Here is a 23742-nt window from a genome sequence, read left to right on the forward strand (position 1 = left end):
TTAGTGAAATCACCAAGAGTTGGATGGATGGAGAACCAGAACTTGGGTCTGATTTGCAAGCACCTGTGTGAACTCTGCCCTTGTGCGGATATTAGAACTGGGGCGTGAAATCCACGTTGATTTGGTTCAAATGTATTCTCATCCCTCCTTCCAGGCCCTGAGAGTGGGTAAAGACTTGCAGGGGTCCAGGAAGCTGAGGATGGATGCTGTTATTTCCATCTGGCCCCCATGTAAGAGAACACATAGCTGCACAATTATCCATGTGCAAATGGGCAAGTCCCTTGATGTTTGGATAACCACATCCATGCCTTGTCTTGGATCTGTTACTTCTCCAAATTCCATGGAGCCATCTCCTGCATTCCTCCTCTCACAGTTGGGACTGAGAGAGAGAAGCCTTGAAATCCATAGCAGCTTGGCTTTGTGGTCCCTCTGTGTGTGTGTGTGTGTGTGTGTGTGTGTGTGTGTGTGTGTGTGTGTGTGTTATAGAGGAAACAGGCCTGCTTGTGTGTCTGACTCCCCTGTACTCTATAGGTAGACGTGGTGGTGTCTGTGTGGTCCCGTAGAACTCTGTGAACCATCAAGGAAGTTTCTGTGTATTACTCTCTCCACATTCCCCATTCGCTTTTGGATGGGATCCCATTACAAGGATGCAATTCCATTATGGAGATAGGACCCAGGGAAAGGAGACAGGGAGAACTGTCATGTCTACTTTTCCTTTTTATTTTTTAAGTGACTGATGTGAAGCTAAATGGGAGTCCTGAGCGGGGAGTCTCACTGAAGAGTGTCTGCGCTTGAAACCAATCCCGCTTTCATTAGCATTTCCGTCCTTAGCCTGGAGATTCCGCATCTACGATGAGATCTTACCCTGAGGGGTTAAAGCTGCATCTCTGCCCTCTAGGACTTGAATCTGGGCTAATTAGAAAATGAGCCCATCCCACATCTAATTCAGAAGAATAGTTGCCAACATTTTAGGAAAAAAAGGAGCCATTAAAATCAATTTGTGGTACTAGATGGGAAGGAACAGGAGTGTTGGGAGGAAGTCTAGGTCTTCCCAGGACACTGGTCCAGTCCTTCACTGTGGGAATGGAGTGCTAGTCCCCTCAGTGTCTGCCATGGCCCTGAGTAGGTAGAGGAAACAAACATGTAAGCAGGGGAGATTAAAGCAGGGGACCTGTGTGTGTGTGTGTGTGTGTGTGCGTGTGTCTGTGTGTGTGTGTGTGTGTTTGTGATGTGCTTGGCTTCAGGTTAGATCATGCAAAGATGTAGAGATTGTAAATGACTATTTGTGGGAGATAGTAATTGCACACTGCTCCCGACTTCTTTGTCCCTTTCTCCAAGCTTTTTTTTTTTTTTGGTTGGTCATGGGGCTTGAACTCTGGGCCTGGGCACTGTCCCCAGCTCTTCAGCTCAAGACTAGCGCTCTACCACTTGAGCCACAGCGCCACTTCCGACTTTGTCTGTGTATATGGTACTGAGGAATTGAACCCAGGGCCTCATGCATGCAAGGCAAGCACTCTACCACTGAGTCATCTTCCCAGCCCTCTCCAAGCTTTTCAGTGGCCATCAAGTAGGCGCAAGTTCATGCTGTGTTTGCCTTCCTGTCTGTGGTCTAGGAAAGGCTGGGCCTCGCCTCACCTGTATGATAGTGTTCATGGGTTTATCTACAGATCCTGGCATCTTCTATGTAGCTACATGACAATGGATTAGGGTTCATTTTTCCTCCTTTTCCTCAAGGGAACAGAAGGAAATATTCTTTAGTGGCAACTGAGCGTCCTTAGTCCCTTCTGCAGGGCTAGGTGATTGAACCCAGGGAAATGCTCTACCAACCCTTTTCCCCTCACATATAAATTCTTAAAGATGGTTTCTTTAGGAATACTTCTAAAAATGGAGATGGAAAATTATTAATACTTTTCACATTCTTACTTCACCAGCATTCTCTTAGGATGTGGAGGAGTCTGGAAGCGCTCCTTTCCTTTGTCCTTGTAATTTCCAAAGGAAGAACTTAGATCCTCAGATTTCCACACTATTGAAGAGCATTGAGCCATATCCTATTTGTAGCTGAATAAGGAATTCTTAGACTTTATAATAACTATATTATTAGTAGTATTAATAATAATATTTTTGTGCCATTCATGGGTCTTGAACTCAGTGTCTGGACACTGTCCCTGAACTTTTTTGCTCAAGACTAGTGCTCTACCACTTTTGGCTTTTTGGTGGTTAATTGAAGATAACAATCTCAGGAGCTTTCCTGCCAGGGTTAACTTTCAGCTAAGATCCTCAGATTTTAGCCTCCAGCGTAGCAACAATTATAGGTGTGAGCCATTGTCATCCTGCTTATTGATAATGAATTGGAGTTAAGAGTCTCAAGGTCCTTCCTGCTCTAGCTAGCTTCAGTGGTGATTCTCAGATCTCAGCCTCCTGAATAGTTAGGATTACAAGTATGAGCTACCAGTGCCTGGCACTATATTATTATTAAGTGGGCACCCCAAAAGTCTTGGAGAATTTGGATAGAACAGAAAATGCCAGAGCTCCCTCTTCACCCCACCTTTCCTAATCTACTAGTCACCCCACTCCTTTGCCCCAGTGGTTGATTATATGTCAACAGAGCCTGAGGTGCCTTTCTGTTGACCTGCCTTCAGTTCCGAGCAACTTGGACTGACCATTGTTCTTTCTGGATGGTTCAGATTGGACGCCTGATAATTGGACAGAATGGCATCTTATCGACACCTGCGGTTTCCTGCATTATTAGGAAGATCAAGGCGGCTGGAGGAATCATCCTGACTGCCAGCCATTGTCCTGGAGGACCAGGGGGAGAGTTTGGAGTGAAGTTCAATGTTGCCAATGGAGGTATGTGGCTCAGAAGAATATTCCTTAATCCTGATGTCTTCCATTCTATATTATCATAATTTGCAATGAACCTCTGATGGTAGACCAACAAGGTGGAGAGGAGATGGCTTAGATTGAATCTAGTGAGCTATCTAATAAGAATGTGATGTAATGGGCTCCCATAACCCTTTTGTTGGCCTTTGATCTCCTGTACTTCACAGCCCAATGAAGTGAGGGTTTGAAGCCAGCCTGGACAACAAAGTCCATGACACTCTTATCTCTAATTAACTACCAAAAAGCTAGAAGTGGAGCTGTGGTTCATCTGGTAGAGTACTAGCCTTGAGCAAAAATGCTTAGGGGTAATGTACTGGTCTTGATTTCAAGCCCCAGTATTAGTAAGTATGTGTGCACGTGCGTGCGCACACACAGAGAGTCATTTTTGTGATATTGGGTGAGGCATAAGGGAAGAAAAGCATGATTTGTGTTACAGCATTTTTGAGGTTTTCACTTTCCACATATAAAGATCAATCAGTTGAATTATGGGTTATCTTCTCTCCCACCTACTGGAAGGGTGCATTGCCATTTCTTTTTATGAGCATTTATCCGGACACAGTTGACGGTGCTGTCCTGCAAGGCTCCATTGTCTGAGAGAAAGACATTGTGAGTCACATGTATAATTAAATCACATTAAAAATGTAAAAAAGGGAAAAGTAACATAATACATTTTATTTAATGTACCATGTCAACATATTATTTCAGTGTTATCAAGGTAAACACTATTAATGTAATCTCTTCAAAATTCACTGTTCATTGTACACTTGCAGCACATTTCAGCTTGACTCGCTCAAATCAAGTGCTTAACAGCTAAATGGGGCTGGTATATTGTGTTAGATAGGAGTTGTATAGTTCCAAGGATGGGTATACAAAACCAATCAATGGTGGGCAAATACAGTCATAATAACCACTATACCTATATGAAAATGGACCAGGTAACTTGAGGGGATGGGTGGGGTTTGGGATGGATGGGGGGAGGGGAATGACGGAAGGAGTCACATTGATCAAGGTTCATTGTACTCAAATTGACATGTTGAACTGAAACCCTTTTCTACAACAACCTAAAGATAATAAATGAAAAGAAAAACAGTTTCTGTTTAGTAGAAAGTTCCAATACCATTGGTAAGGAAAAATTTAAACTCAGACTACCTCTCCGCCTCTGTCTTTTATCTTCTTGATCTCTCAGTTTTTCTGATTCCTATTCTTCTTGCAAAAAATATTCTAAGTGGCTTGCAGGAAGATGTACATATTAAATAAGAGGAGAAAAATCAAGAACCACATTGGATTTTACATTCGCAGTATTTCAAGTTTCTCGCTCTCCCCAAGTGATAATGGATCAATTGTATTTAGTTAAATTTCATCGAAAAATCTTGAGAGTAACTAAATATTGCCTAGAAATTGAGGGAAAAATCATCAATTTATCTACTTACGAGGCAGCAGAGTCAGGAGTAGAAATCCTATTTTCTTTCTCTAGGTACTTTTGGGAAGCTGTGGTTTGCATCTGGAATCACTCACTTCTGCCAACTGTGTGTCCTGAATAAAGCTAATTATGTAACCGGGTTCCCTAGCAGGTGTGAAACTATTTTTAGAGCAGATGTATGATTGCTTCAAACAAACAAACATGTGGGTTATGAGTCTATCCAGAGCAGGTGAGGCTGAACACACTTCCTCCATCGTTGAAATGAATGTAGAAATACTCAGGCTAATTGAGCTGTCAGACATTGTTCATTGTGTGGAGAACAACTGACTCTTTTTCCTTCCTGGTGGAGAAAGAAAGTAACCTTTCTCTCATTGAAAGTCTTGAGATTTAAAAGAAATGTATTTGGGATGTTCACATTGTAGGTCCTGCCCCAGATGTTGTTTCTGATAAAATCTACCAGATCAGCAAAACCATCGAAGAATATGCTATATGTCCTGATCTTCGCATTGACCTTTCTCGACTAGGAAGACAGGAATTTGACCTGGAGAACAAGTTCAAGCCATTCAGAGGTAATCAATGACATGTATTTTCTAGAAGTCAGAAAAAGCTTCATGGAGGGGCTTTCTCCCAAGGGGGCCTGTATATGTGGAGTCTAGTTGTGCACAGGTTGGGTGGAAATTCTCCTGGTTGGAGATCAACGGTCCCAGAAGGGAAGTGAACTCATGAAAGTCACTCAACAATTAACCACCAGAAAACCAGAAGTGGCACTATGACTCAAAGTGGTAGAGTGCTAACCTTGAGCAAAAGCGCTCAGAGACAACACTCAGGCACTGAGTTCAAGCCCATGACTGACAAAATAAATAAATAGAAAGTAAGGAAAGAAAGGAAGAAGGAAGGAAGGAAGGAAGGAAGGAATCAAACATTTCAAAAGCCACTTAATAAACTGCATCATTTTCAACATAGGAAAGGTTCAGTGGATGACTCCATTATAGCATTCCTGGGCCAGACTGTGAATTCCCAAAAGTCATTTTTGAATGTCTAAGCAATCAAGTTAGAATAATTTAGTGAAGAGGAAAACTGACAAGCCAGGGTGATTATTAAATTTCCCTTGAGAAGTAGACGTTTCTTTTCCAAGGTTAAAATCATGCATTTAAGTTTCATCTTGTGCAAGCACCGTGTTAGGAGCTTTTATAAAGGAATTTAGAAACTAACAAACAGGTTTAGGCAAGTTGTGTCAAGAACTAAAGAATCGTGGCGCTGTAGCTCAAGTGGTAGAGCGCTCGCCTTGAGTTGAAAAGCTGAGGGACAACGCCCAGGCCCAGAGTTCAAGCCCCACGACCGACTAAAAAAAAAAAAAAACTATATAGAGCACTAAGAACTAAAGAATCAACCTAGGTGTGGTGGTACTCACATATAATCTCGGCAGTCAAGAGGCTGAGGCAAGAGAGTCCTGAGTTCTAGGTCAGCCTATGCTCCATAGAACCTGTCTCCAGCAAAGCAAATAGGTAAGCAAGCATCCAAACAAACAAGCAAAAATGAATTGGACAAACGTTATCTCCTATTCTAGTAGAGTGACTAAAACTTCTGAAACATTAAGTATGCAGTCAAGAATTCAATGTATATCCTACAAAATTAAGAAAAGTGAGGGAAGGGGTGGGTTGAGACCGATGGTTGAGAATGATAAGAAAGGCAATGTTGATCAAGACACATTGTATTCATAAACTGTTCTGTTGGTGGCTGCTCTTTTGTGCAACTACTCAAATAAAATAAAATAATAAAATTAAAACAATGACATTAAAAAAGAATATTAATTCTGAACCCGGCAAGATGAATACCATTGTATGCACATCATTTCCTTCCCCTCTAGTTTTACACCTGTTGCTATTTCCTAGAGGACATACAGGAAGTCATAGAACTTGGATGTTCAATTTTGTTACTGTGTCTAAAAGATTGAGTTCTCTTTGTGTTAAGAGAGTAACCTTATTTATAAGTACATTAACTTTTCTAAATAAAAAAAGATAAAATATCTGGTTCATGCTAGATGCTGGTGGCTCACACTTGCAATTCTGGCTACTCCAGAGGCTGAGATCTGAGGATCGTAATTGGAAGCCAGGCCTGGCGGGAAAGTGCATGAATTGCTTATTTCCAATTCACCAGCAAAAAGCCAGTAGTGTAGGGATGGCTTAAGTGGTAGAGCAATGCCCTTGAGCAGAAGAGCACCCAGACTCTGAGTTCAAGCCTACTGTTAGTACAACACACACACACACACACACACACACACACACACACACACACACACACACACACATCTAGACCATAATATATTTCAGAGAAATATCTTAAAATGGACCATGTGTGGGTCCTAATGCTAGGCAACACATACCAAATCTTAGTCAAATGTTTGCTCAGCTAGTGAGCAGACATTTATTGAAAGCCATGTGATACTAAGGAAAGTAACAGCACTCAGTTTTATTAATCTAGTTGGCAACATGCACATACACATATGTACGTTCACATGGCCCACGGAACGTTAGCCAACAGAAGGCAAGGCAAGGGATATGTTATATTAGACGAAATAATTTCAATCTGCTTGACTACATATGTCTGGAAGGCCTGGGCTAGAAGATGGCTGGGGAAACAGAACATTACCAAGATGTGATCTTTATTCCTTCTTGATATCATTGGAATTTTTATACTTGTCCAAGAGTCCTAAATCTTTGGTGAGCTCAGGTTCCAGCTGTTTGCTTGAGTCACATTGTGAAGTTGGATGGCTTCTCCTAAAAAGCTGTTGATAACCAGCAGGTGGGTGGAGGGATTCTCTGGTTCTCAAGAAGAATTTGGAGATAATCGCTTGAGATAATTTATGTGCCGTGTTCACCCCGGTTTGAGTGTGGAGCGGAGCAAGGCTTGAGTTAATTGGAAACAAAGCAGTCCTTGGCGCTTTACCTTAAAGTGTCAACAGCTTCAACCCCCGGATGTAAAATTTTAATTTCCTTGGACTTCTTGCTTCTTTGTTTTTGACATTTCTGTTTGGCATCATGTGCTATCTGTTGTAAATGCCATATGTTTTTACGCAAGCGGGTCAAGAATGAAAGAAACTGAATTGAAATCTCCATCATATGGTAGAAAATAAAACTTCAAAAAATGGGGTTATAAAATTTTATTTTATAGATTAACTTTTATGTACAAGATAAACTTTAGGTAGCCCCAAATTGACCCATTGTAGGCCTATAGTGTGTGTGGATACATTTCGCTTATTTTCTTGATTAAAAGCCTCTTCATTTCAAGATGATTAAAGGTAATTAAAAACAGACTTGCTTCTTAAAAAGGAGTTATTATATTGGGCTGGGAAGGTGGCTCAGTGGTAGAGTGCTTGTCTTGCATGCATGAGGCCTTGGGTTCAATTACTCAGCACCACATAAGCAGAAAAAGCCAGAAGTGATGCTGTGGCTCAAGTGGTAGAGTACTAGCCTTGAGCTGAAGAACTGAGGGACAGTGCCCAGGCCCAGAGTTCAGGCCCCATGACTGACAAAAAAAAAGGAATTATTACATTATCTTTGAGTGGACAAATATGCATTGATTTATGAGTAAGGACAAAGGTTTTAAGGTGTGTATTTCACCAAATGAAGGGGAAATTTCACATCACATATTAAAATATAATTAATTATATATGATACATGGATTTCCTGAGAATATCATGATTATGTCATGTGTCTACCCTTGCAGGGCTGTGATCAAACCAGGGTCTTGCACATGGAGCAAGTGTTCCACTAGATGAACTGTGTCCTTAGTCCTGTGTGATTGAAAATTATTAAGGGAGTGATTAGAAATACCTTCAGTATACGTTTACATATTTGAGAACTCCAAAGTAATATTTATTTGACCAATTTGAAAAGCAATACACACACATATACATTTTAAAACTTCAGTGTGAACTTCAGAAGCAAAGCTCTTGGACAAAATTTTACTTCCCTAAAGAGTGAAATATTTACTACTTTGAGGAAGAGTATTTTCTTCTCTTTTTTAAAAAAATAGCATACATTAATTGTACAAGGAGGATTTGTTGTGACCTTTCATTCATGTATACAATATATTCCCGTCAATCTCCAGTCTCCCTTACCCTGCCACTCCCTAAACCAATTTCAACAGATTTTATTGTTCTATTTTCACACATAAAACAAGCTACTTTGACCCTGTTTATCCTCATGTATGCTCCTGGGAAAAGTATTTTCTGAACACTAGTTATGTACTTATTGACAAGTTGAAAAAATGTGTTTTATTCTGGATCTTTCATACATTAAACAATGGAAAAATTTTGATTTCTGGTCATTGGATGTTGCCAAACACTGGTAAATATTTGCATTTAATGAGGATTTTCAGGTATTTGGAGAATACCTGGAAATTGGTTATTACATTGGGTACCAAAGAGATTTCAGATACAACTCAGGAAAATAGTCTTCATCTCTAATTTTGCTCTTGGATCTGGTGGGCACATGACATTTGGAAAAAGGGGTCACCATTGTGGTCACATTATTTTTCTTCTTTTTGGTGTTGGTCATGGGGGCTTGAACTCAGGGCTTGGGCACTGTCCCCAAGCTTTTTACTCAAGGCTAGTGCTCTACCACTTTGAGCCAGAGCTCTATTTCTGGTTTTTCTCATGGTTAATTGGAGATAAGAGTCTCACAGACTTTCCTGCCTGTGCTGGCTTTAAACTGGGATTTCAGATCTCAGCCTCTTGAGTAGCTAGGATTACAGGCATGAGCTACTGGTGCCTGGCTTGAGGTCATACTTTGGCTTCTTACCAATTGAGTCATTCTTGGGCCAACTCCACAGGAAAGGATACACCAAGATGATGGTTGGCTGATATTTGTGTATTAGGAGAAAGAGGTGACAGAAAGGGGTGACATTGGACATTTTTCTCTTAAATTAGTCTTTTTTTTGTTGGTTGTGGGGCTTGAACTCTGGGCTTGGGCACTGTCCCTCAGCTCTTCAGCTTAAGGCTAGCGTTCAACCACTTGAGCCATAGCACCACTTCTGGCTTTTTCTGCTTATGTAGTGCTGAGGAATGGACCCCAGGGCCTCATACATGCAAGGCAAGCACTCTACCACTGAGCCACCTTCCCAGCCCTCTCTTAAATTATTCTTAAGGTTAATTTTTTTCCTTTGCAAATAAGTTATAATGATATTAGTGATAGCCACTGATCATGTGACAAGTTCATCATGTGTTGGTCATGCTTTGATTTGTATCTACAAATAGACATTTAACTTCCCAGGTGTGGTGTGGGGTTATTATGGTGTTGTGGTTGAATTAAATGCTATCAGGCTATTCTTACAAGTTCAAGTCTCTTTCCTGGGTAGAGTCATTGATGTCTGGCTTGTTTTCCTGTTGTTAGTGGAGATTGTGGACCCTGTGGATATCTATCTCAACCTGCTTCGGACCATTTTCGACTTTAATGCCATTAAGAGTTTGCTGACTGGGCCCAGCCAGCTGAAGATCAGAATTGATGCAATGCATGGAGGTAAGCCATAGTTTTCCACAGATGGGTGGGTGAGAAAAGGGAAGGAGACTTCTATGTGGAGTTTGTGAACTGTGAGGAAGGTTGGATTCATAGAGGTGCATACAACTTAGCTATGCTCAGCTATTTGGAAGGCTCTGGGAAACTTCAGGGCTCTTAATGTCTTTGCTTTGGGTGTTAATAAAAACAAAAGTTGATCAAATGAATTTGAGGCTCTGCCTGTGAGAGTATAGAATGGGTTAAGACTTTATTTATTTACTTATTTGTTTATTTATTTATTGCCAGTCCTGGGGCTTGAACTCAGAGTCTAGGTGCTGTCTCTGAGCTTTTTCCTCTAGCTAGCACTCTATCACTTGAACCATAGCTCTGCTCCTGCCTCTTTGGTGTTTAGTTGGAGATGAGAGTCTTTCCTGCTCAAGCTGGCTTTGAACCTCCATCCTCAGGTCTCAGCCACTTGAGTTGCTAGGGCTGCAGATGTGAGCCACTGGCATTTGGCTAAGACTGTATTTGTTTTTAATCACAGTACATGACACAATTCAAATAGTTCAAGGCTAGCACTCTACCACTGGAGCTACAGTGCCACGTCTGGCTTTTTGGTGGTTAACTATACATAAGACTCTCACTGGTTTTCCTGTCTTGGCTGGCTTTGAACTGAAATCCTCAGATCTCAGCCTCTTGAGTAGCTAAGCTGTGCTTAGTTTCTGTTTTTAAAGAGTGTTTTTTTATTCAGTTTTCACAGTATTCACTTTTTTTTTCTTTGCCAGTCCTGGGGCTTGAACTCAGGGCCTGGGCACTGTCCCTGAGCTTCTTTTGTTCAAAACTAGCACTCTACCACTTGAACCACAGCACTACTTCCAGCATTTCATTTGGTACTGAGGAATAGAACCCAAGGCTTTATGCATGCTAAGCAAGCACTCTACCACTAAGGCACATTTCCAGCCAGTATTCAGTTTTTATTCAGCAGTTTGCAGATCTTAGCAATGTTCAAATGATCATATAAAGATTATTGCTGAAGGAGCTCTTCAGAGCTGTGTATATTCCAAGAAAGCACTTAGTATATGAAAAGTAGCAGATTATAAGTTATTGTCCTAGAATTGATCTCTTCAAGGCCATATTTTAGAAAACTTTGAGGGGGAAATTTTCACCTAATGAGATTGATTAGTACATCTTATATGTGCCTAACATAGTCAGGAGCACAAAGTAGATGCTCAGGAAATCATAACTGATGTTGATGTTCTTTGCTGTCTGTTAAAGAAAAAACCCTACAGAGTTTTCTTTCTTTCTTTCTTTCTTTTTTAGTTCTAGGCTATTAAATCACTTTTATTACTCTTATTGTTTTAACCAGAATGAAATACTCAATAAAAGGATTCTGTAAATATTACCTATCATTGTGTATCTTTTTTTGTTTTTTGTTTTTAGTTATGGGCCCCTATGTGAGAAAAGTTCTTTGTGATGAGCTTGGAGCCCCCGCCAATTCAGCAATAAACTGCGTCCCACTAGAAGACTTTGGAGGACAACATCCTGACCCAAATCTGACATATGCAACCACCCTTCTAGAAGCTATGAAAGGAGGAGAATATGGGTTTGGAGCTGCATTTGATGCTGATGGGGTAAGTAGGAAAGTGGGAAAGTTTTCCGCCTGCTGATCCTCTTACCACAGAAGGATGTGATCACTGGAAATCAGAGTATTAAATGAGTAGATAGTGCAATTAAATAGCCACATCTTTCTTTGTTTCAGATTAACATATGTTATCAAGGAGTGATTTCTTGGGGGGGGATTGGTGGGGAAGGAAAAGAGGGAGAAAAATGAGGGAGGGGGTAACCAGTTACTCACTGCCTTATGTAACTGTAACCCCTTTGTACATCCCCTTGACAATTAAAATTTTAAAAAGAAGTGATTTCTTCTTTAAAAAACAATGTCCATGCAATAAATCCTTATTTGTAGCTGGGTTTGTTGGAAGTGACGTGGTAAGAAACGAGCTATTTCAGCAGGAGCTCTAGGGAGAAAGTATTATGTCTGGAGGCTCTGAAATAGCCATCCACATTTCAACTGGTGGAATCCATTCCTAGAAGTGTTGAGAGTCTGAGCCCTTGTTAGTCAGGGGTTTATAAAGTTTCCCATGCTCTCTTTGGTCCCATTTATTGTTTCAAGTTACTTACATGGCAGTAAAATGGCTTGTGATGGGGATGGGAATGGGCTGCTCACAGCAGATGCTTTGGGCTGATCATTTTTACACATTCCTTCCCACAGGACCGCTACATGATCCTAGGCCAGAATGGCTTCTTTGTGAGTCCTTCTGACTCCCTGGCCATCATTGCTGCCAACCTCTCTTGCATTCCATATTTCCGTCAGATGGGTGTTCGAGGGTTTGGGAGAAGTATGCCCACCAGTACAGCCCTGGACAGGTAAGCAAGGATGTGACTGTGGAATACTTTATGGTAGACCTCTGTCGGCCAGGAACCCTTTTCTGGGGATGTGGTGAAAGTCTGGGGACTTGGATGCGTGCTGTGGTGTATTCACGAGGGTATTCGTGCGGGACTCAGGTGGAAACCGATGGATTTTTTTGTGCTTTGATTTCAGTGCTTTGTTTTTCTTACCTACAAAATGAGAGTACTGACACTGTCAACCTTACATGGATCATTATGAAGTGTGGATATAGTCACTCATGGAAAACTTGTAACAGAATTCCTGGTCCATCGTTAATACTTCATAAATGCTTAGCTATGGAATTTACCAAACCCAAAAGTATGTACAGTATAAGTGAGTGTAGATAGCATGGACTTGGGTCAGATTACCTTATGTACAAAAGCTTGTATTCTTTTTTTTTTATTTTTATTTTTTAAATTTTTTTATTGTAAAGATACTATACAGAGGGTTACAGTTACATGAGTGAGGTAATGAGTACACTTCCTCTTGAACATTGTTACCCCCTCCATTGTTTTCCCCCTACCATCCCCTCCCTCCCTCCCTTCCCCAAGGTTCTTTTTTTTTTTTTTTGATTGTGATTAAGTGATTACTTAATTTCCGGAAATTCACAGTATTGTGGAATAATGATGAAAAGCTTGTATTCTTATTAACGGATTGCTTGATAGATTTGTTGTGAGCCATCAATGAGATTGTATGGAAAGCTCCCAACAGGAGTTTACATCATGCTGTAGAGATTCAGGGTTAGCTTTCTTTCTTCTTGTCCTAACCAGCCCTTTCATTATTCACCTCAATTTATGAAATAGTGAAAACTCATATATATATATATATATACATATATTCTAAAGCAATAGGTATTATTAATAGAAATCATTAAAGGAGTATAGGTATGTACACTCAGGAAGCTAGCACACACAGGCAGCAAATGAGAACCTCTTGCTCTTCTCCAAGTTATCTATGTTAATAGGCAAATTCAAATTTACCATCAGATCTTTCCATAGAATGTACACATATGTTAAAATGCACTATATACATAATATGTTATACAATCCCCAAAGAGATCAGAATGTACATATTACTTATAACCTGCTAAATTAATAAATCTTTATGACATGTCAAACAAAGGTCATATGCAAGTTTTTGGAGTAACTTGAAGATGCCTTTCATGGTTAGCTTTCCTATCCACATGACATCTGGTTTTGTCACTTTAGTCTCTCTTTGTCTGGTACATCTTTCCATTTTATCTCATGACAATGATTTTTGAAGAGACCTGCCCTGCACAATCTCACTTTCAGGTTTGGGTGGTTATTTTCTTCTGGTGTTATTCATTTGATCATTCATGAAGTAAAATTTATAGACAGTGAAATGCATAAGCGTAAGCATTCAATTCAACATTAGCTATGTTGTATTAGTATTGTTATGTAAATTATTTGTTGGACACTTTTGATCACTCCATGGTAAGTAGTAATGGAGTAAAATGCTTGCCCTATGGTAGTTTTATGTTGTTTTGCCATAAACAGCACAACGACTTTCCATTTTACACCTCAGTTTGCAATGTGTGTGAGTTCTGGTGGGACACAGTTTATTGTCAAATTGTCTGGGTCTCCCAGCTCATCACGAAGAACTTTTCTCACATAGAGACCCATAACAAGGTCTTTATTTGAGCCATCCTAGAGAGTGAAAAGTATGACTGTTATGATTTAAGTTCACAACATCTCAATAACGATGGCTTTGAGCTCTTTTCAAACTGGTCTTTGTATAACTTCTTATTATGTATCTATGTGAAATGTATTTGCCCCCCCCCTTTTTTTTTGTCTGTCATGGGTCTTGAACTCTGGGTCTGGGCTCTGTCCCTCAGCTCTTCAGCTCAAGGCTAACGCTCTACCACTTGAGCCACAGCACCACTTCAGCCCTTTTCTGCTTATGTGATGCTGAGTAATCAAACCCAGGGCCTCATGTGTGCAAGGCAAGCACTCTACCACTGAGCCACCTTCCCAGCCCCTATTTGCCCATTTCTAAATTTGTCTCTTTGTCTTTTTGTTTTGTATTTGTGAAGATCCTTTATGTTTTTTGGATTCAATATATTTTTTTGGGGTCTGGTTGTGGGGCCTGAACTCTGGGCCTGGGAGCTGTCCCTCAGCTCTTCAGCTCAAGGCTAGCACTCTACCACTTGAGCCACAGCGCCACTTCCAGCTTTTTTCTTTTTGCTTATGTGGTGCTGAGGAATCGAACCCAGGGCCTCATGTGTGCAAGGCAAGTGCTCTACCACTGAGCCACCTTGCCAGCCCACAGATTCAATATTTTGTTATAGATGTAGTAGCACAAATAATTTCCCTGCCTGTTTGCTTGCCTTTTATCTTCTTATTAGCATCTTTCAGTTGTTATATGTTTTAAGTCCCCAGGAACTGAGTCAGATAGGATAATGGGTACTTTGCAGGTATTTAATATTATAGAATTGTGTTTAATAATAATGCATTCCAGAAGTACAATTGGATGCAGAGGGTCCCTGGGAAAACAGATGAGATTATTTCCCAACTCTCCTTTGGGGCAGCCAGCAACTTTCTAAACAATCACCAGGAGAGGCTGGTTTCATTTGGACAACAAAACCCATTTGTCCTCTCTTCTTGTGGAAATCTTCCAGTCGTTCTGGATTTCACTTCATTCCCCTCCACCTCCCACCCTTTTCCTTTGCCATTAAATCTCCGTTTCGGTCAGAAACCAGAAGCCTTGCTTGGAAAGTTCACAAAGGGCCTGTTCTGATATGCAAGTGACCATTTAAAAGGATTCTTCATGCTTGCCAGTTGGGATTCAGCATTCTGTGGGGCTGTGACGTGGGGATTGGTTTGGGGTATTTGATCTGCATGGCGGCTCCCAAGTGGTTTCCCATGATGGGCACTGTGTAAGCATCTTTCATCCTAGGTGGGAAAAGAATTCCAGCTTCAAAACGAGAATCTGCTCGGTCTTTTCCCAAATACCTTAGGATTTCCCAAGTAATTGAATGATATCATAGGACTGTGTGCCCATCAGTCACAGGCCTGGAAGAGTAACAACTGAGTAGTTGAAGTCCCTGGACTAACCCACCTGCCTAAACTCCTGGGATTCTGGAATGAAGGGGAGCAGTGTGCTTCTTTGAGACTGGTCAAGTACTCAGACAAACGGTCATTGTTCACAGATCATTGTTGTATCCCGAGGGAAGACGCCCAGTGTTTTTAATTTCTCTGCTCTTCTATGCTACAAGAATTCTATTTACCCCAGAATAATGAAGTTCTAGCCCTGTCACCATTCTTTTTGGGGGGCTCTGTCATTCTGAATGTGTCTGGTTTATGGGTGCAGATGAGTTGTGCTGCTAAGAACTTTTTGATCCAGATGATTTGAGAGAAGTAACACATATTCCAAATATATTTGGGGCCCAAGACCCACCCCCACCTCACTTGGAGGTATTACACGACCCTCTGCGTCATCATCTTTCAATAATATTTATGATGTTCCCATTTGTACTTGGGTCTGTGCCAAGGGCTGTGAAGAAAGGCCACCACCCACAGGTAGAGGAGAGCCTGGCTCACTTGGAATGTTCAAACTCTCAAGCAAGGCCAGCATCCTGAAGTCATTCTAGGAGCCAGCTCTGAAGAGTATATTTTGATTATAAAGAAGAGCCTGGGAGGGCTGGGAATGTGGCTCAGTGGTAGAGTGCTTGCCTAGCATGCATAAAGCCATGGGTTGGGTTCCTCAGTACCACATTCTGTTTATATGGCACTGTGGCTCAAGTGGTAGAGTGCTAGCCTTGAGCATAAGAAGCTCAGGGACAGTGCCCATCCCTGAGTTCAAGCTCTGTGAATGGCAATTAAAAAATTCACCCTAGAAGGCTGTCACCCATAAATGTACTGGTGAAGGAATGAATGCGCTCCACCCTCTTTTCTCTTGGTGCTATCCCAGATTTCACCATTTATCCACCCAGAAAGCATTTATTGAACACGTTCTATATCTTCGACACAGTCTCCTACCATGGTAGAACTTACACTTCAGTAGGAAAAGACAAAGAATAACAAATATGCAGGGCTGGAGGCATGGGTTAGGTGGTAGAACACCAGCCAATGAGTGAAAGCAAGCATCAGATAGGGAGTTTGAGTCATGGCCTTGGACAAAAATAGAAAGAAATAAAAAGTATATAATCTAAATCAGCTTCCACACAGAAGAGAAACCATACATTGAGTGGTATGCAGTATCTATCCATGTAATAACCGAAAGATGGTAGCTTCAAGGGAGATCTCAAAGAGTGTAATTCCTTAGAAAGGCAAAAATCAAAGTTCAAGAAAAGAAACACCAGGAAGTGGGCACTTGAAAGGGCTGGGGTGGGTTAAGGAGAAAAAGATAGATGAATGAAGAGGAGAATGTAGTCAAGAATTCAGTGCATAGCCTACAGGATTAAGAAGAGTGAGGGAGATGGGACCCTTGTCTGTTTTATGGCTAGTGAAGATCTTCTCCCAATCCGTGGGCTTTCTATTGATCTTGCTAGCTATGTCATTTGCCATGCAGAAGCTCTTCAATTTCATGCAATCCCATTTGTCCAACCTTTCTTTGATGTGTTGTGTTTCTGGGTTTCTATTAAGAAAATTTCGGCCTGTGCCAAGGAGACCTAGGGTTTCTTCGAGTCCATCCTGTAATGTTTTCAGAGTGTCTGCTTTGACTCCGAGGTCTACTCAAAAAATTAACAACAAATCTTCAAAGAAACAACTGACCAATAAATAAGTGGGCTAAAGACTTAAAGAGAAACTTCTCTGAAGAGGAAAGAAGGATGGCCAGTAGACACATGAAGAAATGCTTAACCTCCCTAACCATAATAGAAATGCAAATCAAAACAACATTGAGATACCACCTCACCCCAGTTAGAATGGCTATAATCAAGAACTCTCATAACAACAGATGCTGGAGGGGATGTGGACAGAACGGAACCTTACTGCATTGTTGGTGGGAGTGTAAACTTGTTCAACTACTTTGGAAAGTAGTATGGAGGTTCCTCAAAAGACTCCACATAGAGCTTCCCTATGACCCAGCAATCCCACTTTTGGGCATTTACCCAAATGTTCACAAACAAGACCACACTAAAGCTACCAGCATGACTATGTTTATTGCAGCCTTATTTACCATAGCTAAGATTTGGAACCAACCCAGATGCTCCTCAGTAGATGAATGGATCAAGAAAATGTGGTATATATACACAATGGAATTCTATGCCTCCATCAGAAAGAATGACATTGCCCCATTTGTTAGGAAATGGAAAGGCTTGGAAAAAATTATATTAAGTGAAGTAAGCTGGGCCCAAAGAAACATAGCTCCCATGGTTTCTCTTATTTGCAATAACTAGTATGTGTCTGAGTCAAGCAGAAAAGGTCAGATAAGTTGATGTTAGGGAAATGAACCCTAAGATATGTATTCAAATGTTTTTTTCTTTCATGCGATTGTTTCTAACACATTTATAAGATTATTTCTTTGTTGCTTTGTATGTCCCTCCCCCAGTATAACCCCTGCTTTCACTGTATTTGATGTTGTTATAATTTGTGGAGGGGAAGGGGAAAAACAAATCGTTTAAATAGGGATACAGGTGGACCCATTGCAACAATGAGATGTACAAGTTGTTATGTTGAAAACGAACTTTACAACTTTGGTGGTGGGGGGAGGAGGGTTGGGGGTGGGCGGGTAGAGGATGGGATGGGATGGGAAGGGGAAACAAAGAAGGAGGCAACAATGCTTGATAAGAAATGTACTCATTATCTTGCCCGTGTAATTGTAACCCCTCTGTACAGTATTTTCACAATAAAAAAAAAGAAGAGTGAGGGAGGTGGGTGGAGGGGAGGGATGGGTGACAATGTTGGAAGGGGTGACATTAATCAAGATGCATTGTACTCACAAGCTGCTTTGTTACATGGCAAATCCTTTGTACTACTACTTAAGGATAATAATAAATAATAATAAAGTAAAATAAAAAAGTGAAAAAAGCATAACAAAGGAAAAAAATGTAGCAAGGCATATTGTAATACTAGCAAAGAGGAAGAGAAATTAGAGCAGCCATAAGTGGCCGGGCTGGAGCCTGTTGCTTAAATAAGACAGCCAGAGAAGGACTCTCTCTCAGGAGGTCAGGGGTCATCGGAATCATGCAGCAGGACTGGCTCTGATGCTGGGAATGGAAATGACCCATAGAACACATGTGAAAATGCTTATTCCCGAGACTGTCGCTTATAGCTCTTGGTTGCCAGTCCCCAATTGAAAATACGTTCTGTAGCTTTATCTTGCACACACTCTGCTGGTTGTTGGGATTTAGACAATGTTAAGCCAGCAAGCACGCAAGTATCTATCCTCTACATACATGCCATTGCATCTCCTATCAGCATGGTACACGTGGCAATGGAAAGACATAATAATGGGAGTTACTCTCTACTCCCTCAGTTTGCATACATTGTTTCTGCACAAAATCATGGAATTATTTTGCCCCCAGCAGTTAATTAGGGCTATATCTTCTATATTAAAATAACGGGAAAAATAATATGTTTAGCATGCATAGGAATTAGTGTTCTGCAACTTCACACTTGATTTGGTTGGGATCAAAGTAGGAAAGAGAGAGCATGCCCCAAAGGGACTTATCAAGGAGAATCTAATAACAGAAACTTAGTAACTTGGCCTATAAAAACATGAATGAGCCAGGGCCCAGTGGCTTCTGCCTGTAATCCTAGCTACTCAGGAGGCTAAGATCTGAGGATTGTGGCTTGAAGCCAACTCCAGTAAGAAAATCTATGAGACTCTTATCTCCAGTTACCTAGCTAAAAGCTACAAGTAGCTGTGGCTGAAGGGGTGGAGCACTAGTATTGAGCAAAAATGCTATGGGAAAGTACCTGAGCCTTGAGTTCAAGCTCTAAGACCAGCACAAAAACATAAATTATATATATGAGGATAAGGACATTGAAAAGGTCAGTGGAGAATGAGGAAGCATCCTGGGACCAGCCATAGTGAAATGTACTAGCCTCTTGGAAGTATAGAATGATTAGGGAACCTCAGCCCAGTGAAGTCTGGAGTTGTGGAAGACAGGTTTTCAGAGGGGACTTGTCATGGAGGGAGGAAAACTTCAGCATCTTGTGTTTCTCTCCCATAAATGTTTGCTGATGTCTCCTGTTAGCCAAACCCACTGATAATCAGAAGCAACCTGTGGAACTTTGTTCTGAGGAGGAACCCTGAACATTGAGTGAAATGAGGGGTCCCAGAATAGCCAGAGCAGCCAGCACAACAGCTAGTCCTTTAGGAACCTTCCAGTTGTTTGTCTTGTAGTTTCATCCTCTCCCCTTTTTGGTACATCAGGCACAGACAGTTGAATTGATACCATTCACTCATCTTACCATACTTGGTCCAAGAGAAGGCCCAATTACCAATTACTGTTACTTTAAAACCATTGGCAATCTCAAGACCCATTGAAAGATCAGTGTACTTGTCTTTCCCTTGATTGACTTATCTACTATAGACCACTACAAAGATATGTTTCTTGAGCATCTTTTCTTTGTGTATATTGTTGTCTTGTGTATGCTTTCTTTGGTACTGGTACTGAGACTGGTACTGAGACTTGAACTCAGGGTCTCCACACCCACTTTGCTTCTTTGCTCAAGGCTGGCTTTCTACCACTTGAATGCCACCATTACTTCTGGTGGAGGTTAATTGGAGTTAAGAGTCTCATGGAATTTTCAATCCAGGCTGGCGACAAACTTCTTTCCTCACATCTTAGCCTGTTGACTATCTAGAATTATAAACATGAGCCACCAGATTCTGACTGATTTACATATACTTTTAACTATTGTGATGAGTGCTGTATAATTTGTGTTTGGTTTCTTAACTTTTTTTTTCTCACTGAAGACTATGTTTTAGGATGCTCTTATGTTTTCCTCATCCATGAACAACCAGATGACTTCGCCCTTCAATTCTAGTTGCATAGGTTCTCTGTGCGTTGGTGTGAGCATTTCTTTAAGCTGTGTATCCAGGAGCAGAATGGCTTCAGGTGCTGGTGGGGCTATTCTGACTTTAATTAGTTTCCACCAAATATAGGTAGAAATATATGCTTTCCCTAAGGTCCTTTCCAACTGCTGCTGAGTTTCTACATCTTCAAATCTAGGCCAATGCTTTAAAATGTCCAGTTCTCCAATATCTGCATTGTAAAATAGAGTAACATGCCATGGCTGTTTTAATTTTTTATTTCTCATATTGCTGGGTTTAAGACTCTCTTCACGTGTTTGACATAATTGGGGGTTTTCCCATTCTATTCATTGTCTCCTTCAGTTATTTGCCTATTCCTTTTAGGGTTTTCCCTTCCTTCCCTTCCTTCCTTCCTTCCTTCCTCTCTCTTTCTTTCTTAATGAATCTGATTTTCAGGATATATATATATATATATATATATACATATATATACATATATATATTCTAGATAATAGACCCTGTCACATTTAGACATTTTAAATTTTCATCCTTTTTCTTTAGACAGAAATTTGCCTCTGTGTTCCTTGTCCAAATTGATATCATCATATAGATATGCTTTAGACAATCCAAATTCAAATGTATGAATATCAATGTTTCTAATTTTCTCTAAAACGTGTTCTTCTTCTTGAGTTTACTATCACAGTGAGTCATTTATCACTGTTACAATAATCCTTTGAATAATCTTAGGCCTACTTCTCCTCCTCTTTAATGTCCTATGAGTCACTGAATTTTATTAGAAAACCCTTTTTATTATTTCTGAATTATTCTTTCCATTCCTGTGTTGACTTTGCTGTTTCTGGGTTTCATGATCTTGTGCTTGGATGATTGCCATAGCCAGTGAACTGGTCTTTTTCTCTTCTTTGTAGGATAGCCTGGATTCCCCCAAGAAAGTTGTTCAAAAGCAGAAAGACACATTATTGTCTTATTGTTTGTGTAAAATTGGTCAGTGGGATTGAATGCCTGCAAAAGGAGACGCCATCTCATGGTTGTCGGAGCATCTTTTCCTGCTTATATTTGTCACCTTGCTCTCCAGGCATGTGCTGCTTATAGTTCCTCAATTTCCATGACTCTCACACTTCTGGGCCCCACACATGATTTCCTCATTGAATGTGCTCCCATTGCTCCACCCCAACCCACTGTATTCTCTGTCTGTCTGTCTGTCTGTCTGTCTGTCTCTCTCTCTCTCTCTCTGTCTGTCTCTCTGTCTCTGTCTCTGTCTCTGTCTCTCTCTCTTGAGTGTTGTGGGACTTGAACTCTGGGCATGGTGCTGTCCCTGAGTGCTTAAGCTCAAGGCAAGTGCCCTACCACTTGACCACTTGATCCACAGCACCACTTCCATTTCTGTTGGTTAATTGGAGGTAAGAATCTCACAGACTTTCCTGCCCAGGCTGGCTTTGAACCGTGATCCTCAGATCTCAGCTTCCTCAGTAGCTAGGATTACAGGCGTGAGCCACTAGTGCCTAGGCTTTTCCTTCTCTTTTAAGGCTTGAGTTAAGCTTTGTCTTCTTGGTGAGTCTTTTGTCTTGGTCTTTGCTCCACTGCAAAGCAGCACATAGAGCTCACTTTTTATGAATTCCCTTGGTGTTAAAACATTAAAATACTCCCTGTCCATTCCATATCTTGGTTTTATTCAGTGTTTGATGCAGGGCATAGTATTAATAAACACTTACTAAATGAAGGAATGAAATTTCTTCCCTTTTGTATTTCTTTTTAATTTTGGAAATATAATATGTAAACCCTACAAATTTAATCACGTGATTCTGAAAGTGAACTATTATGAATGGCCAACAAACTTTTTTGACTTTTCTGTACAAAGATAAATTTGGTGATGCTACCCTTTGACCACCAAGAAAAATATATCTCAATGATTAGAGAAAAAAATGTATGATGCCTAATTTCCTGATCTTGTACATGATTTGAATTCTTCATTTTATAACTGGATGAATCTGGATGGAGTTGGGGTTTTAGTAATGATAGGTGGTATTGAAGTCTTTAGCACACATGATATAAAAGGAAGCAATCACATAGCAATAATTTCTAGTCAATGATTAAACACTTGTCAGATATGGTGGTACACACCTGTAATCCTCGATGTTCATGAAGTGGAGGCCAGGAGAATCATGAGCTCAAAGCTAGCCTGGCGAAAGTTAGCAAAACCTATCTCAAAAACAAAAGAGGCAAGAGACTAGCTGAAGTGGTAGAACCCTTCCTTATGTGAGTGAGGCTTTGGGTTCACTTCCCAGTATTATAAAATGAGATGAGATGAGAGGAAATGAAATACTGCATCCTGAATTTAAACTCAGGACAGTTTATTTCTTACTGTGATAAGAAACTCGGGATATTTAGAAGCTATCTAATATTGCTTTCCCTCATGGTTTTTATAATCAGTGACTAGAAAGGATGCGCAGAAGGGTTCACATATGTAATTGGTGTTTCGAAGAGTTGATTTGTGGTAAGAAAATGATCTCAGGCTTACGTGGTTCGCATTTGTATAATTAGATGGATAGAGGAGAATACACGGGTATTTTAGACCAGAAGCCGTAAGTGCGTAAGTGAGGAGCAGTAAATCATATTTCATTCAATTCTGGGTTTATGATACCAGAGTTGGTAAGAAAAAAAAAACACAGTTTGATAAAGACCGTAAATTACTTGAGTTTCAGCCTGTCTAGCTGTCTTTGCCCTCCCATGTGAACTGGAATATGAGCAGGTTTGAAGGCAGGTTCCTTCTTATCTGCTCTGTTAGCCAAGACTCTGGCATCCCTTGATTCATTCGCAGGAGGGCGTGGCCATTGTTAAAGGTGTCTACATCTTGCTCATACCTAGCTCACTGGCTTGGTCCTTTGGTTCTTTGACAGATGACTTTGGATTCAGTCATACTTAACAACACACTGTGTAATGGCTTGGCCATTTGAAGCAGAGATGTCAAAGGCATCTAGTAACTGCATGGCTTGTTTTACTTTCCAGTGGGAATGTTACTTTCCTGGCCTGCCATTGTTTCTAATCTAGGCTTTAGTTTCTGAAAGCTCTCCTCAGTGAAACAAGTGCCCTTTTTGATTCCTTATTACTAAAAAATATTTGTCCGGTTTTTAAAAGCCAATCTTATTGTTTACTGCAAAGAGACAATAAAGTATCCAGGCTGACGAGAATGGTTTATGTCTGGATTATGGTGGCAGTTATACAACTATATGTACTTGTTAGGATTCTTGGAACAAGATTCTTGGAACAAGGTATGGCTCAAGTGATAGAGTATGAACTTGAGTCCCTGAGTTCAACCCCTAGTACAAGAAAGAAGAAAAAGAAGAAATAAAGAAAGAAAAGAAAGAAAGAAAGAAAAAAAGAAAGAAAGAAAGGAAGGAAGGAAAGGAGGAAGGAAGGGAGAAAGAAAGAGGAAGAAAAAGAAAGGAAGGAAGGAAGAAGGGAGGGAGGGAAGGAGGGAGAGAAGGAAGGAAGGGAGAGAGAGAGGAAGAAAGGAAGGAAGGAAGAAAGGAAGGAAG

The 23742-nt window shown here is 40.6% G+C and overlaps 1 protein-coding gene across 1 annotated transcript in view; it reads left to right on the plus strand.

The window, feature by feature from the left end:
• Positions 1–23742, plus strand: part of Pgm5 (phosphoglucomutase 5) — a 153231-nt gene that overhangs the window by 11873 nt on the left and 117616 nt on the right. Inside the window, exons 2-6 of the mRNA XM_070035690.1 lie at positions 2685–2847; positions 4723–4869; positions 9694–9819; positions 11236–11426; positions 12068–12222. Coding sequence (XP_069891791.1) covers positions 2685–2847; positions 4723–4869; positions 9694–9819; positions 11236–11426; positions 12068–12222 — 782 coding nt within the window. The remainder of the gene's footprint in view (positions 1–2684; positions 2848–4722; positions 4870–9693; positions 9820–11235; positions 11427–12067; positions 12223–23742) is intronic.

The sequence above is a fragment of the Dipodomys merriami genome, unplaced genomic scaffold, assembly GCF_024711535.1.
Source record: "Dipodomys merriami isolate MVZ:Mamm:240054 unplaced genomic scaffold, mDipMer1.0.p SCAF_26, whole genome shotgun sequence".
NCBI lineage: Eukaryota > Metazoa > Chordata > Mammalia > Rodentia > Heteromyidae > Dipodomys > Dipodomys merriami.